Source organism: Oryzias melastigma, unplaced genomic scaffold (genome assembly GCF_002922805.2).
Source record: "Oryzias melastigma strain HK-1 unplaced genomic scaffold, ASM292280v2 sc00293, whole genome shotgun sequence".
Taxonomy (NCBI): domain Eukaryota; kingdom Metazoa; phylum Chordata; class Actinopteri; order Beloniformes; family Adrianichthyidae; genus Oryzias; species Oryzias melastigma.
In genome coordinates this window covers 64,639-82,013 of record NW_023416909.1, presented here as the reverse complement: position 1 = coordinate 82,013, position 17,375 = coordinate 64,639, and the positions used below count along the sequence as shown (strand labels likewise).

General features: G+C 38.6%; 1 protein-coding gene across 10 annotated transcripts in view; it reads left to right on the top strand.

The window, feature by feature from the left end:
* LOC112140039 (pleckstrin homology domain-containing family A member 5) overlaps window positions 1-17,375 on the top strand; it is an 85,587-nt gene that overhangs the window by 27,185 nt on the left and 41,027 nt on the right. For 8 of the 10 annotated variants that reach the window (XM_024262949.2, XM_024262947.2, XM_024262944.2 and 5 more), the window contains exons 4-5: window positions 13,202-13,285; window positions 15,281-15,328. In XM_024262949.2, coding sequence (XP_024118717.1) covers window positions 13,202-13,285; window positions 15,281-15,328 — 132 coding nt within the window. Of the gene's footprint in view, window positions 1-5,449; window positions 6,017-13,201; window positions 13,286-15,280; window positions 15,329-17,375 lie in introns of those variants that run through there. The other 2 variants (XM_024262950.2, XM_024262942.2) reach the window with 2 other exon arrangements.

The following is a 17,375-nucleotide window of genomic DNA, read 5'->3' as shown; positions in this document are numbered from 1 at the left end:
GCGTTGAGTCTGGCAGGAAACCTAACGGCATCTTACCAATATGTGGCACACCCTTACAAAGAAATGCTGTTTATTTCTTGATCTCCTGTTATGTCCATATTTCGTTTCCTTTTTTCCCCCTAGTGGGGGAAATGTGCATTGCGGCCATTTCTTCAAACAATCATAACTTGCCACAGGAATGGGCTAGAAACTTGCTTTTTTTGTTTCAACATCCTTAAATTTTTTTGCTTCATGACACTGGCCAGGTGTTTGACACCCCTGCTCTATAGCCTTGTTTCCTCTGAGCAGTACAGTCCGGTCTGGTATTTTGAGTATTTCCATCGTAAAATGGACCCGTTAAACAGTACTGAACCTTACCTTTTGGGAAGGCCCCAATTGGTTGTAGGTCCATTACGAACAGTGATGACGACATTAGAAAGTACTAATATAGCACCCATTTAAGCTAACATTTCCAACAGCGGTATTCTTCTTAGCTGCCTGGAATCTTCCTCCAAACAACATTAAATTCCTGTTATACACGATGTACAAAAAGTAAAGGAATAAAAAGACGAGCTGCTGGATGACCTCCATTGTTCTTGTTTTTTTAGCCGTCACGCTACAATAATACACTAGTGGTCTATACCACAAGTGAATGGGGAAAACAACCCGCTCAGTGGAATTAACAGGACCATACCACTCCTTACTAGGGATGGGCTGATATTCCTTTTTTCACACAGATAACCGATATTTTCCCTGTAACTGTGACCGATAGCCGATATTTGCCGAAACCGAAATTTCAGTGTCTAGAATTGTACAAAGTTTAGAGGTTTCCTTTTCTTTTTTTAAATTAGAAATACATTAGCTAGCAGTCCGCTAGCTTTGTTTTAAACATAGCTAGTGGTCCAAGCAGCCGCTTCATGTCACACGAGGCAAAAAGATGGGCAGATGTGGTCGAAAGTGGTTTAAAAAATTTCTGTCAGCGTTGAGAGAAAATTTTGAACGCAAAATCAAAGATAGGGCGAAAGCGAGATGAGGCACATCTAAAAATGTTTGTGCTGCAGTCGCAAATGTCATGAATCAGTCCCCTGTCCCCCCCTCTGGCTTTCAGCGGGAACTATCTCCTGAGTTGTAGCACTTCCTGGTTCTCCACACTTCATTTCCCATCAGCCCTTGCTATCATTCCCAGGAGCTCCACAGCTGGTTTCCATCGGTAATCACTCCAAGCAGTATTTAGACTGAGCATTGAGCCCTGCTCAGTGCGAAGTCTTGTTTGTGCCACTCTTCCTGCATTACTGAGCGTTCTCAACCTGACCTGTTCTTCTGTTTCATCTGCCCCCTTCCCTGACCCTCGCCTGGACCCTGACCACTCTGGGTATTCTCTGATGCCCTCATACTCGTGCTTGACCCCTGCCTGCCTGACCCTGTCTGTGCCAAATAAACCTGCTGCACTTGGATCCAGCCGTCTGTCTGTTTCTGACAGCAAAAATATTTTTTGAAAGCAAAGAAAAAAAAAAATTTTTGAAAACACAAAAGTATTTTTGAAAGCAAAAAAAAAAAGTTTTTGAAAGCAAATATTTAATATTATTATTTGCAAAGTGAGATTTTTTTTCTTAAAACTTTACATTTTGTTTGCGATCTCAAAACTGCGACTTTTGATTGCAATTTGGTGGCACAAAAATCACTCCATAGAGTGGTGGCATACATCGGTTGAAATATTGAATTCAGACTGATATATTTAATCTAAAATTGTGTAATTATGGGCCGATACCGATACTGGCATCTATATATAACGCCCATACCGTACTGGACTGCTCAGTGGAAACCTCTGCTGGCAGAGCAGCAGCTGTAAGGAGAGCTGCCTTAAAATCTCTGATGTAAACAAGCTGATTAAGTCTTTACTGCTACAAACCAAAGGAGAAGACGTTCAGTCTTTGACATGAAACTGAAATCACTTTTAGCATAAACTAATTACTCAGAGGGTTTTCAGATGCACCTGCAGCAGGGATTCAGAGTGAGGAATGGAGTGCGAGTTCAAAGAAGCACAGCTCAGATGTGGAGCCGTTCGGCACTGCAGGCGGAGACACAGCAGAAAGGAGCTGATGATGACAGTCGGGAAGGCAGAGCTTCCGGATCAGCAGGAGGAATGCACGGCGGATGAGCTTATTTTCCAGCAGTTGAGCGTTAGCCGCCTCATTATATTTAAGTTCTCCACTCAGGACTGCCGCGCGTCACTCTTGACATTTTCTCCTTCGTTTTCCTGCCATTGTAATTGCAGAAACTCTGTGAAGTGGATGTGTAGTTTCCCCTTGGGGTTAATAAAGTCGTTTGGCACTGGATGAAATTGTCTTGTCCGAGCAGGATCGCCTACACTTGGAAAGAGGTTATACACCAAATCTGTTGATTGGCAGCAAAGAAGTGAGAATATTATGAAATGACTTCAGAGGAGTCCATGTGGTAATAGAAGTTTCAGACAGAAAAACGAGAGGAAACGACTGAAATCTGAGTAGAGGATGTGTGTTAAAGTCAAGGCCCGGGGGCCGGAACCGGCCCGCCGGGTAATTATATCCGGGCCTCCAGATCATTTTATTGTATTATTATTTAGGGCCGATGTTGTCTTGCGTTTATTTGTAACTTGTATAATTTTGACAAAATATATTTTCATGGAGAGTAAAATATTGAAAGTTATTTTAGGTTTAAGTTGATTTATTCTGGAATAATATTCCTGTATTTTTATTATTCAGAATTATGTTAAAAAGTTATGGTTTTAAAGTTTTAAAAATGGGCTTTTTGGACTATTTTGGCATTTACTAAGATTTTTTTAGGCTATTTTGGAGATTAGCTAATATTTCAGCTACATTCTAGCTGGTTTGGCTAACCAGGATTTTTTTCAAATTTTTTTTTTCTTTTTAGTTTTTTAGGCTAATTTGGCATTTAGCTAATATTTTAGCTGGATATCAGCTTCAACATTTTTAGCGATCAATTTCAGCATCTTCAGCTATCAGCACTAACATCTTTAGAGGTCAAATTCAGCTTACAGCACTCACACTAGTATTATCACAGGTAATCCTATATATCTAGTTCATAATTATGTTAAAAAGTTACAGTTTTAAGGTTTTAAAAATGTAGTTTTAGAGAGTTTAATAAATGTTTATCCTGTTCGGCCCGTGACCTAAGGTGTGTTTTGGGTTTTTCAAATGTTCTTCTGCGGTGCCTTCACTTGAAATCGTACATTCAGACAAGTTCCCTCACAGCTCCATGCAGAACAAATGTAGATAATATAAGAAGAAAAAAAGCATTTACTATATTATTTATTTAGATCTCCCGTTGTCTCTGGTGTCTTGTTAATACAGGCAGTGCCAAAGATTTCCACAGGTGTTTCTGTGACAGGCCACCACTGAACCTCATCCCTGCAGCTGCTCTGCAGAGAGGCAGCGAGCTTTAAACACAACACGGAGCTCAACGCAAACACAGCTGCACTTTTTTCATGCCACAAGCTTACAGTCTGGTTTAAAGAATGACTATCTAGTGCAGGGGTGGGCAACGCTTTTGACTTGTGGGGCACAAAGAGTTCTTAAGTTTGACAAAGGGGGCAGACCAGGAGATTTGGTAATCCATGTCATAAAAGAAATAAATAAAATGGAATTTAGAAGAAAACATACTTCAGTTTAATTCAAAATAAATATACATTTTAAAATAGAACATTTTGGGTTAGAAAATTTTGACTTTTGTTGCCATTTTAGTGTGACTCTCAATATGGGTCAGCAGTCTCCATGACTTATTTTATGTTTGTCCAAGGAGCCACCATGGAGAGATAAAAGAGACACATGTGGATCTGGAGCTGCAAGTTACAGACCGCTGATCTAGAGTGTCACCATTATTGCTGGCTATTAAAAAAAAAAAGTGCATTTTGTGGTAGAAGCACCAAATTTGTCCCAAATGTATCTTAGGATTCAGAAAAACATGTATGCCATGAGAAAACCCATGATTTGAAAATGTATATAATATTATGGCTGAGTTTAAAATATTGATTAATCGGTCTGAACCGATCTAAGTCCTGTAAACAAATAATCGATCCATAAAACTAGAGATCGATCTTTATCTTAAAAAAAAAAACATTTTTCTGTCATATTATTCTTCTCTCACCAGAACCTCTGAGATTTGAAGCACACATAGCGGTAATGGATAGGAAACAAAAAGATTGATAGCAGGTGTTTAGCAACATTTTGAATTTTTAACCAATCAACCAAAACACTGATGAACTGGACATAACGAAAGCCAGATGTAAGCTTTGCAGCTAAAAATATATCTACCTATCTTAAAGATGACCTTAGTATTTTTCTAGAAATATAACATCTAAATGAGTGAAACTGTTTAAAAATCAAATTGAATGAATTGAGAAAAAGTGTAAATCGATTCTGGGAATTATTGTTGATACCCAGACCTCTATAATATACATTTATTTATTCATTTCTAGAGCCCCTTCCACCAGCAGCCAAGGAAGCCCAAAGGGATGTACACAAGAAAAGCAAAATTCATTATATAATCATAAAAAAAAAAAACACTGAGATTGAAACCAACATACTAAATAAGAAGCTAGGTGGATACTACAGATATGATAGTATTCTTTAGGTACCCCTCAGGTTTAAAGACTTGTGCATGAACAGCACATATTGTTGAGACGTTTTGACCAAGATTACGTATAGAAAACGCCCCCATGGATGTGAGGAGATTCCAAACAGGATAAAGACAAAAAGGGCATCATGAAGAGGAAGGAAGAGAAGTTATCTTCCCTTTTTAACAGCATTATAACTTCTTATAGTGAGGCTCCATGAACAAATTTCACGAGTGCATAACAACTCAGTTCTCAGTAAATCTCTGTTTGTAAGCATGTTGTCAGGAGAAGATGTCACAGAACAACAAAAGCTTTGGTTTTCACACAGTTACATGTTTCCTGGTCTGTGACAGAGTATGAAGTGCATACCTGAACAGGCAACAGCTGTGACAGTGATGTCTGAAGATTGTTGTAAGACAGCATTCAGAGGAAATGACTGAGTCTCTTAATGCTGCATTTGAAGCTCAAACGTAATGGCTCGGGTATCTGGTCCGGATGTCTCCTGGACGCCTCCCCAAAGAGGTGTTCCAGGCATGTCCCACTGGGTGGAGGCCCCGGGGAAGACCCAGGACACGCTGGAGAGACTATGTCTTTGAATTTTGAAAGCAATTCGGACACCATGCTCACTACTTTTCTTTTGTTTTTTCTAAATGGTGGATATGACATCACATATTTCATGAAGTAAAAATCTAACAGCTGTAGGGCGGTCGACCTCTGATTGGAAAATTGGAGGTTTGATTCCAGCCATGTGTTGAAGTGTCCTTGGGCAAGACGCCGAACCCCACATTACCTCTGGTAAGGTTGGTTTATCAGTGTGGACGCTTTTATTGTGAAAATCTCAAAGCTAAACTTCTGCTGTGGAGCCGAGGAAAGAAGAGGGGCTTCTATTCTGGATGTTAGCTTTGGCTAAGCCCCGATCTCACTCTGTGTACTCTGTAAAGTTTGTCTTTGCAGTTCATCTGTTTGAAAAAGACCCCCCCCCCATCGCAAACATACACGCGTGTACCGCACATGCATGCACAGCTGATGTGTCCGATCCAAGCTGTCTTCTCCATAACTAAACAAACAAGGAAGTTTTAAAAAGTGCAATTCCACCAAGAACCACTAGAGGCAAACGATAAAAAATAAATAAAAATCTAAATAGTTTTAGATTTTTTTATGTATATTTTATATTATTAGAGATCAAACTTGTACATTTTTAAGGACGTGAGTTCTTTTTTCGTTTTTTTATTTTTTTGTGTTGGCACAGGGTTAAACTTAACTTCGTGGCGCCCAATTGCTGTTTTCGAACCTTGTGGAGGTGGGCAGAGCACTCTCCCGTTATGGTGCCCTCCCACTCCCGGCTCCGTCTCAGCGTTCAGAATCCTCAGAGAGACATTGGCGCTAGTCCGTCTGTGGTCTGACAGTTACAGGGAAGAGCTCTCGGTTCGTATGATGTTTGATTATGCTGCCTCTTTCCAGCTCACAGTCAGGAATCGTGTGTGTTTTTGTGTGAGTGTGCATCTGTTTGTGCATGCAGAAGTGTGTTGCCATGGCAGCATGGAGAAAGGAGCATTAAAGTGAGGCTTGTAAGACGGAAGAGAAAAGGGTGACATCTGAGAAGCAATTTGAAGGAATTACATCAAAATATGTATTTAAATACACATTTATCTTTATATATACACTTTTTTGCATATATGTGTATTTTTCCAAATTATAAATATTTCATACATTTAAAAATCAGCCTGTTTTTCAATTTTTTTTGGGATATGCTGCATTTTATCAGATTACCTGCAGCCCTTGAGATCTGGAGTTCTGCTTGTTTTGACTCTGGCCTCTGAAAACAACGGTGCCGCTTCGATAAGATTGTCTTGAACCTGAGCAGTCCCACTGACGGCGCTCAATCCAGAAGCATCTGGCTGCTCCGTGAGGGATTGTTGTGGTTACAAGCAAGAATCATTCATATCTGATCAGTTTAGTCAAAATTACAGAAAAAAATACTTGAAACCTTTTTATTTATTTACAAAAATAACATAAGAAACATGTACGCCGCACAATTGACACAGCAAATTCCACCATGTTCATAAATACCTGAACAAATACAGAAAAAAATTCTTTTACTGTAAGAGTCTGATAGAGGGTTTTTTTGGCCAAAGATCAGAGGTGTTGTTGTAAGATACATATTGTCCTGGTTCTCAGGAGATTTCTAAAGTAGGTCTCCTCTTAGAGGTGCTTTCTCTGCAGTGGAACCTCAGTGGGGCCGGCGCTGCTGATGTCACTTCCTGTTGACAAAACCCAGCTGGTGCAGGTTATCAGCATCAGTAAGTGCAGGGAAATCTATAAGTTTTAAGAATTGCTCATAGATTGCGCTGTGTTTTTGTATTTTGTTTTTCTGTTAAAATTGTCTTGTGTTTTCATTTCATTTGTCTCATTTTAGAGTTTTACAGTATTGGTTTTGTTTTAGGATATTTAACAATTTTAGTCTTTTTCCCGTCTCAAAACGGTGTTAGTTATGCCAGGTTCACACCGCACGTGAAAGCGCCGCAAAGCGGACTGCGGAATCCGCTTCACCTCCAGTTCACACCAGTATTTTTTTGCGACAGGAACTTCCGCTCAGATGTGGTTATTTACATTCTACAATTAATTTGACATCGTCCATCTTGATTTGTTGCTAGCTGCTCTCTACTCTTTCTCGTTGTGTTTTTAGACACCCAAAACCACCCCACCCCCTCGCTCCGTAGTCGGCCCACTACATTGATCTGTGTTTTTTCAGTCACATGACTCCCCCGATTCCTCACAAGCTCTCTGACAGTTCATGATGCTTGTATGAAATTTTTGCTTCCGGATGTGCTGTGGAAATTTCCCAGGAGGAGAGTTCAGTTAAAGAGCACACCAGCCTGTCCGCTGTGCACACACACTCACGGGAACACACACTCACAGCGAGCCTGCAAGGAGAAATGGCATCAGCTGACTCAGAAGCAGCTCAGAAATATCCTAATAATCGAGGAGGATAATTATCATTGAGAGCAGGTGTTTCTTATGGATGAAAATTCTGGATAGAAATGCCGTCTCACACTTATTTGATGAAGGAGGAAGTTAATTTAAAAATTAAATTAGTTTTTAAGACAGAGACAGACAGAGTGACACTCCTCATGTAAAGTTCGCAGTCCATTGTTTTGGATTAAAAAAACTCTATGTTGAGAAAATATCAATCTTTAATAAATGTTTACAAAGCATGAACTGAAGTGTTTTTGATGAGTATTGATCGGTTATGGACATATTTGGCTGCGGGGGTGTGTGGTGAGATGGACACGGGAGTTATTCGTCCCTAAACCCCCACGAATACGGGAAAACGCTGTATTTCCAACTCAACCGTCTGTTTAGCTACAAAAATATGATCACATTTGTCAGTCGTGGTATTTTATTGTGAAAAATTGGTTATATTTTCAAAATTGACCGGATTTTCTCGTGTGTCTTGGCGTAACTTTATGACAAGATTGATGCAGATCGCTCCCAACCACAGAGGACCGCGGCACTTCGCGCCTGGAGAGAAGTACAGTAGGGCTGCCACGACTAATCGATGACTAATCGACTATTAAAATAGTTAACGACTAATTTAATACTCAATTAGTTGTAGCTTTATATTATATGGAGTCAAAGTGTAATAAAGTTGAACAAAATTGTGAGCGTTCAGCACCAAAAAATGCACTTTTTTTTTAACCAAAACTTTATCTTTAGTGAAAAATAGTTCCTTATTTCAGATGCTAAACTCATGTGATTTAATCTTGTTTTAATACCAGAAACTAATGAAGGACAGAGGCTGGACGATTCATTAAAGGTTTAGTAAAGTATCATCTATATAGCTTTATTTTTAGTTAGTTTAGAGCTATAGGTTGGTTAAGATGTGTGTTTTTCCGAGTAGTCGACTAATCGGAAATAATAATCGGTGATTAGTCGACTAGTAAAATAGTTGTTTGTGGCAGCCCTAAAGTACACCATAGGTTAACAAGGATGCTGAATGGAAGCGGCCGCTTCAGCGTGCCGTGTGAACCATGGATTTATGGGTGCTTTAAAGGCATATTTTACCCAGGGTGCACCAGTAAAGTACACTAGTGGTTACACTACACAATGTCTTGAGTTTAGAATAAATGAATGGCATATGCATATGTAAAGTCTTTGCTTGGAGACTTGAGAGTCCTGTGCTGTATCTTCTCTGCTTCAAGGACTGCATTGTTCTGGACAGGCATCTCAGATGTTGCTTCTGGAATCTGCAGAAGCCATTCTACCAGTTTGGTACTAACACACCTGAGTGAACCACAGCTGTCTTGACTTTTTTCCAGTTCTTGTCCCAGCTCGTGATATTTCTTGCTCTCCTCGTGGCCCTTCTCCCTAATATTGCTATCACTTTGGGTTGCCCCTAGCGGTGTGTATTGGCAAGAGTCTTGCGATATGATAAGTATCCTGATATGTGTCTCTTGACACGATACATATCACCATATTTCCCTAGTTTTCAGTACCAATCCCAAGTCAAAACTAAGTAGTAGATGTCTCATAAAAACAAAAAACGCAAGGCTGACTGAACACTTAACACAAGTTGGTTCCCACGAGATCACGTTATTGTTTTAGCTGCTCAAAGAGGCTTAGTGTGCTGCCAACTGGCGGTCGGAAGTTTAGGTGGAAAACAAAAGTAAGACTCTTAAGGACGGTCATAAAAAAGCAATTAAATATAGTCTTGTCAACATTTTAAATTGATACAAGTATCGCCAAACAAAATTTTGCGATATATTGACAATCCGTTTTTCCCTACCCCCCTAGTTGCTGCACAGATCACCTCTGTCTTCTTACCCTTCGTCTCCAGCACTAATATGTCTGCTCTGGTCATCATGTGGTCTGGAAGTCCCACTGGACCATCGCTTGGTCAGTCTCAACTACCTTCAGCGTGGTTTCTCATATAAAACCACCAATCAATGAACTCTGTTCTATGGAATTTCAATGTAGTGTTTTTTATGCTCGTTAAGACACTTGTTTTAAAGCTAATTAACCCTATTTTTAAAGCTATACCTGCTTGTAAATGTGTATGTAAATGGGACTGTGAAGCACTTCGGGCTTTCTAAGAAGGTAGCTAAGTGCAATATTAGTATATAGCATTTACCATTATTTCATTCTTCAGCTTTTATGCTCATTGTAAATGAATGGGAAAGATGCTAACAACCTCCAGAAACTCCAGTACACCTTCAGTTAGAAGCATCAATCAAACATTTAACATCCAGCAGACACAAAGCTTGTTCTACTAGTGCTCAGCTTTTGAAAAAATCTGTTATTTATTTCCTTTATAAATGGCCTCGATGTAAACGCTGCTGGCGGCCGCCTGACGCCCTGCTTCATCTCAGTCCTGCAGCCTCATTGCTCTTACAGATGTTTCCTCTGCATGAGCACCTTTCATTCCCTCTGCCGTCGAGTATTTTACTTCATGAATAAATTTTGTAAGGATGATTTTCCTTCCCGCTTACTCGAACCGAGCAGATGAGGCTCCGAGATGGTAGAGACGCTCGGGAAGTAAAGTGCAACATCAATAATGGAGAAAGCAGCTGTTGGAGTGGTGGCGCATCCGTTTTTCAGTCCGGTCCCTTTTGCAGTTTGGGGGAATGGGACGTTCTGAACTGGCTGTCAGGAACTTGTGCGTCAATGTTTTTGTGGGAGCACGTTGTTTGAACATTTCTACGGGATGGGCCTTGCAATGCCTGGTACATTCTGCGGGGAAGCTTCAATATGCATTCAAAAAACTGTCTTGGTTTGGTTATGAAAACAGTTTCCGTAAAAAATTACTTTCAAGAAGACTGAACAGTTTTTGCGTTGCTTTAAACCTTCGTAATGGATTAGCTGAAGCAAACACATTTTTTACACTCTTTATGCTGATGATACTCTGTTTAGGACAGATCTGTTCAAACTGTTTGCAAAGAGATTTGTTGTGGGAAAAATGTTTGAGTGCCTGACATTCTTTGAAATATTTAAATAACATTAATGCAAATGCAAAAAAATCGCACGCATCATTTTTAGAAAATGCTGGTGGCAGTATGTTATTGCTTTTGTGAAAAGAGCCCGCAGGTCTGTGGGAATTTGAATGCCAGCTATATTTGGCCTACAGGCCAGGCTTTGGACATGCCTGGTTAGCCTGGACATGGAGGAAATGTTAAGCGGGATTTTGTTTCTCATTTATTGCATCTTTGTTTCCTTTCACTGCAGTTCTTTTCAAAGAGTTCATCAGAATCAGTTGATTTTTATTGATCTTTTTTGTCGTCTTCAGCTGTAGTAAGAAGCTTTCAACGAAGACATTTGTTTTGGGCATCCACAGCAATCATGCGAGTACATCATTCACACATTCCACTGGGACAGCACACTACAACACATGGAAAAGAGGGAGACAATGCACTTTTTCACATCAAAATTTAAAATCAAAAGCAATATAATAAATAAATAAAGTGCACCTATTTAACATTCAAAACAACATTTGTCCTTAAATGACCAGAAGTAAAGAATAAAAGTTAAACTATAAACGAAAAATCTGTAAAGCACTTTTGCTTTCCCTAAAAAGATAGATTGTTTTTTATTTTATTTTACCAACAATTTACCTCATATCATAATTTGTAGTCATAGTCCATATTGAGTCATTTTGAACGGTTTAATTCTCTGACCTAAAATGAATCATCTTCATCCAAAACTTCCACCAGTGTAACTCAGAGATAAATACCTGGTACTGACTAGTACTTACATATTCCTTGTATTTCTTCAAGATAATCAAGTGTAAATTAAATATGTGTACAAACAAACGAGTAAACAAGAATGAATGTCAAATCCATTAACATTTTAGTTTGATAAAGTTCAGCCCACTGTTGTTTTTCCACATCAGAATAATCCAAAGTGAACAATATTAGAGCATTCTACCACGTCTTTGCTCAGTCCAAAGTGTTTCCACACATTGGACTGTAATGGTGGTTGATCATGTGTTGCTGCATCACATGTGCTGTCCACTGAGATGGAATTTGGTCATTTTTGCATAATTTGCCTCGGACATATTGATCTGGTTGGATTGTTGAGATAGAACTTGATTAAGTCGATTAATTGTAACACCTCTAATTCCACATTGACAGGATGTAATTCTCATTGAAACAAACCTGATTACCGGGTTTTAGTTACATTTTGTTCTCCATTTATTAATCTTTGCGATTTTGAAGTCTTTTTTTTAAATCTAGAACCGTTTTGCTAAATTGATCAAACCAATATTCAACAATTTAAAAAAAAACTGTTTTTTTTTTAAATAAGAAAATCCTATTTTTTCCAATCACAGTTTGTTTTATTAAAGGGGAAATCATTATTTGTCCTGTCGCTCATGTGTGGACAGAATCCCGAGGATGTAAAACCAACATCCCGTGTTTAAAATGGACGACTGTTTTTGTGCAGACTGGGCTTTTCCATAATAAAAACATGATGAGATTGTTTGTTGTCAGCAGAAGATGGACTGATGTCCCTGAAGGGGGAGCTGCTGCAGATGCATGCTGGGGTCTCCTGCAGTACGCTGCACTCGTGTTGGTGTCACACAGGAAGTGCCCAGGGCTTGTTCCTTTTCTGCAGCGATGTGTTTCCTCCATGTCAGACACTCTCCTCTTATCTCTCTGCGTGTCGTCGTCGTCCTCCTCCTCCTCCTCCTCCTCCCAATAATTGCTGTCTTCAGGAGGACAGCAGGGCGGAGCGGCAGGCTGCACTGCGAGGTGCAGACCATCAGAACAGTCTTTGATCCCACATCTCTTTGAGTAATCAGCCGACTTAAGGACTTTTCTGCTCTTGTGGTCTTTTAATTACACACTCTAGAGCCGGGAGGAGGAGGAGGAGGAGGAGGAGAATGAAGGGATGCTCTGCCTCTGTCTCCGTTCGCCTGCTTCAGCTGTGTTCACACATCGTTCTGCGGTTGGATCAGATTAGAATTTAAACATCTTTGGACACAAAAAGCCTTCCTCCATTCATATTTAACCTGCTCTTTCACTGCACTGCTGGAGAAAACAAAATATGGTCAGATATGCATTATTCAAATGAACAGAAAATACACTGCAGATCCCAGACGTCTTTACACGATGTGAAATTCATAGAGACATAAATTATTAGAGAAACTAGTAAAGACATGTTTGCCCTCTGAACACAGTCGCTTTGTCTCTGTGTGGTCATTGAAAAATCTCCACTGGATGGAGACAGAGCTGTGAAGGAGGGAGTGCACTCTCTGCATTATACAGTTTAGGAATTTCATATTTTACCTAAACACACAGGAATCTATCAGATACCTTTGAGGTAAAATATGGGGATCTAATTCCCATTGAGTCCCATGTTACAAAGTCAGGCACAGTAAATATAATTATTTACAGCATTTTTGAATATATACTAGTTTATCTCCAATTCATGGGGACTGTGGAAAAGAATGAAAATGTGAAAGATTGATTCAAATAAACAAGCCAAAAGAAGAGTAAAATGACTATCAAAAACTCAAATTTTCCTCAGAATTTTCTATCATGTTCTGGTGTTGCTGATTCATAGGTACCTTTCAGTACGTTCTCATTAATACTGTCTGTTTTTGTGTTTCTGCAGCCACAATGAGCGGAAGGTGACCTGTAAGCACCCGGTGTCAGGCTGCCCCTCCCAGGACAACTGCATCTTTGTGGTCAGCGAACAGTAAGTGTTATCAGAGTACCTCACGCGAAGCTGTCAGGAACTTCTGACCTGCACAGAAATAGGACCAGACGCACAGAGTTCTGTGTTGTGGACACACGTTTTTCGAGGTCCAGCCACCTGACATTTTTGACTGTTAGAATAACATCATCATGTGGTGATGGTCGACTCTAAAAAGAGATCGTCAGAGAGCACGCCAAAAAATGTCTAAATATACCTCCAAAATTATCTTTAGTTTATATATATATATGTGTGTGTATGCATGTATACATACATATATACAGACATATATATGTATGTATATATGTATATATATATATATATGTATATAAGTCTGTATATATGTATATATATATGTATGTATATGTATGTATGTATACATATATATATATACATATATATATATGCATGTATGTATGTGTATGTGTATGTATATATATGTACATATATACACACATGAAATTTTGGTGGTGCGCTGCCGAAGCGTATCTCCGCACAGGAAAACGCATCAGAGCCCCCTCCAGAGCGCGGAGGGGAGCGTCCTTTTCTCTCTTCATGTCTCTGCATGGAAAAATGGCATCAGCTGTCTCAGAAACGGCAGAAAAAAATCCTGATATGCCCAAGAAGATAATGGCGGTGGATAATTATCACCCGCATCAGGTGTATTAATTGACAAATGATGAAGCATACGCTTCTGATTTTAAGCCACAGAGAGGAAGAGTTGCGGTCCCGATCTGCATCATAGAGTCAGTCGTCTTCACTGTTGCCTACACTGTCTTTTGTTCTAAATTAAAAAAATATATATATATATTTATGTTGAGCAATACTCTAATGTTCTTTAATAAATGTTTACAAAGCGGCTTTGATGAGTATGGACCAGAAACAGGCTTCCTTTGACCATGGGGGTGGGGGCTGAGACAGGGACTGGGGGGGTTTCCATATTCGCGGATACGGCGTATTCGCGGATGCCTCCATTCCCTAATACTGTAATTTAAAACTATGTTTTTCTAGCAGTGTGCCATGACAGATGGCCATGAGCAAATATTCAATGTCTCCTAATAGATCAAAAAATAAATGACCATAGCCATGATATCAGCTCTGTGTTCATCCAAACAGGTTTTTAGTTAGGAAAATGAAAGATCATAAAATACTTTTTTCTTTGTGTTTATTTGACTTCTATTCAAGACACTTTGATCAGAACGACTGTACCGACATTTTGCCACAACTTTTTATTTAATTGCTCTCATTTTGGAGAACGTTGGCCCTCTTCAACTGTCTCTTCCAATCAGTTTTACTGCATCTCCCATGATTCATTGGGTCAATGTGACAGCATCTCTGACTGCGCTACTGTTAACGGTGATTAGGCACAACAAACACAAAGATCCAACAGTCTATTTTAACTGTTTAAGTTAAACAGACACATTTACTTTAAAACAACGTTAAAATAATTGTTTTCCCCAACAATAAATACAACATTTTGTTAAACTTACATTTTTAATTTAGATAACAAAAGCAAATAAAGCTTTAAAAACATTTACATGTGAGATTCAAGTGCAAATTCAGCCTCAACATTTCAGATACATCAGTCAAGTCTCCCATTTGAACATACAGAGAGTAGAAACACGAGCTTCACAGGTGGAAGATGGTCTCTAGGTGGGTTGGGAAAATACCTACAATAACTGTCAAAGATGATCATCCAGCGGTTGGATCTACAGTGAAACTCCCACCGTCAAATCTGACTCAAAACCGAAAGTTTAGCAAATCCAGAAAAAGACGAACACCAGCTTTTGGCTACAGACCTGAAAGGAGCCAAACTGACACAGATACCATCAAAACCTGTGAAAAAGGTTGTTTTATTGACATTACAGTGCCTGCTCTCACATCCTCACCTTGTGTTTGTGTCACATCTATCAAATGTCATTTGCAGGGGTTTGCCTTTCCATTGACGTTTTTCATTCCATTTTGTCATTCTGTGCTCCTTCTTTTTCCCATTTCCAGTGTAAATTGTGGAAAGTTTGTCCGTGCTGAGAAAGCCCTCCTGGCCAGGTAACGTCTCCGAGGCTTCTGGTCTAACACAGCACAGAGCTTCACCTCTTGGCACCCTTGTCTGCTGCTGTCAGTGGACTAAAACCTGACTGTGTGGCGCTTATTACCTTTTAAAACGAAAACCTGCTTGGCTTCTTAACCAGTCAGCGAGAGGAGGTCAGCGCTCATGTGTGTAGGCTGTGAAAGCAACAAACTCACCTCCAAAAAGTTCATCTGCAGAGTTGGAATAATAGTCATAATGATTTTAGGTATTGAAGTGAAGTCTGATGGGAAGTGATCCCGAAGGCTTACCAGGGCAGTATTTTTGCACAGCACAAATGGTAATTCTTACTATGATGTATTTTTGCCCAATTTTTATTCAAAGTAATGTTTTACACTAAAAATAATAGTGACTTTATATCCCACTCCAACCTTCTTTTAAACAATTGTAAAATTGATCTTTTAATTTAGCCAAAATAAAAAAAAAAACGTGTTATTTTCTTGGACATAGTTTCTGCAGAGCAGTAGGAATTCCTTATAGACTAGATATATATAGCATTACTTTCAATAATGCAAGTGTGAATGCTGTAAGATGAATGTGGCAGCTGAAGGTGCCAGTTAATAGTTGAATATGCCGAAACTGATAGCTTGCCAAGATATTAGCTAAATGCTAAAAACGTAAAAAATGTCTAATTTTTCCAAAACAACTAGCATAATGCTAAAATATTAGCTTAACTCCAAATTACCCTAAGAAACACAAAATGTCTAGATTATCCAAAACAGCTAGCATAATGGTGAAATATTAGCTAAACTCACTGTGTATGTTTTTATTATTTTAAATTTCTGAATTTTAATCTTGTTGCATTTTATGATTTTACTTGTGTTTTATCAATAGATTTTTTTTTTCTTTTTGTAGTTTTTAATTTTTTTTGTACAGCACTTTGAATTGCCTTGGGTAGGAATTGTGCTTTAGAAATTAACTCTCTTGCTTGCTTACTCCAAATTAACCAAAAAACTTCAAGTCATATTTGGTCAAAACAGCTAGCACAATCCTAAAATATTATCTTAATTCCAAATTAGCATAAAAAATTTAAAAATATCTAGATTAGCCAAAAACAGCTAGCATAATACTCAAATTCAATTCAATTCAATTGTATTTATATAGGCCAAAATCGCAAAGGAAATTTGACTCATTGGCTTCATGCAGATAATTTTACAGATGCAGAAAATTAGTCATAATTCATGCTCTGGTTGGTTGGAAACAGTTTTTCTAAAGAAGAGGCAGAAATCTCCTCTGAAATGTTACTTTAAACCATTAAGCAAAGCATATAACCACATGCTGACAGTTCCCAGCTTCACAGCCAGTACACGAGTGTCTGAATCCTCTCTCATGTTAGCAAACTATCAGGCTTCTACAATGTCTGTTCAAACCTCTGTGATGAGTTTGATGTGATGCAGATATTTTCAATATTCACTAATCCGTTGCACAGTTCTAACTAAAAAAGAAAAAACATTAGCATGCATCCACAAAAAACTGCATTCAGTGTTGATTTTTTTGTTTTTTTTTACTTCTGCTGCTTCAAGTTTTACATTTGCATGAAGACTACATTTACTTATACTAAAGATTAGTTTTAGAAACTTTTACCCTCGTTATTTTTATCTTTTAACACCTTTTTGGGCAAAACATAAGAAAAAAACAGCTTTTAAATCTTTAATTATAAACATTTCTCTTTTTAAACTCTCCATTCAGATTAAATATTTTAATAATTTAAGACTTTAAATGACAGATTACTCAAAGGTTTTTACTATTAGCTTTTCAATCAGTAAAAAAAAGCTCCTTTAAATCCGTTTAAAGATTTTCATATATTCAAAGGACACAGTCTAGTGTTTTGTTTGCCAATCCTTAAATCCGGGTAAATGCAGAGGCCTGTCTCTAGGTCATACCGGATAGAATTTAGGAAATTTGGATTCGCCTTCATGACCTTCTGTTTTTCAATGATAAATGTGAATTATGTCTATTTTTTGGCACAAACAAATACGGAAATATAAAAAGAAACTAGCATCTCTC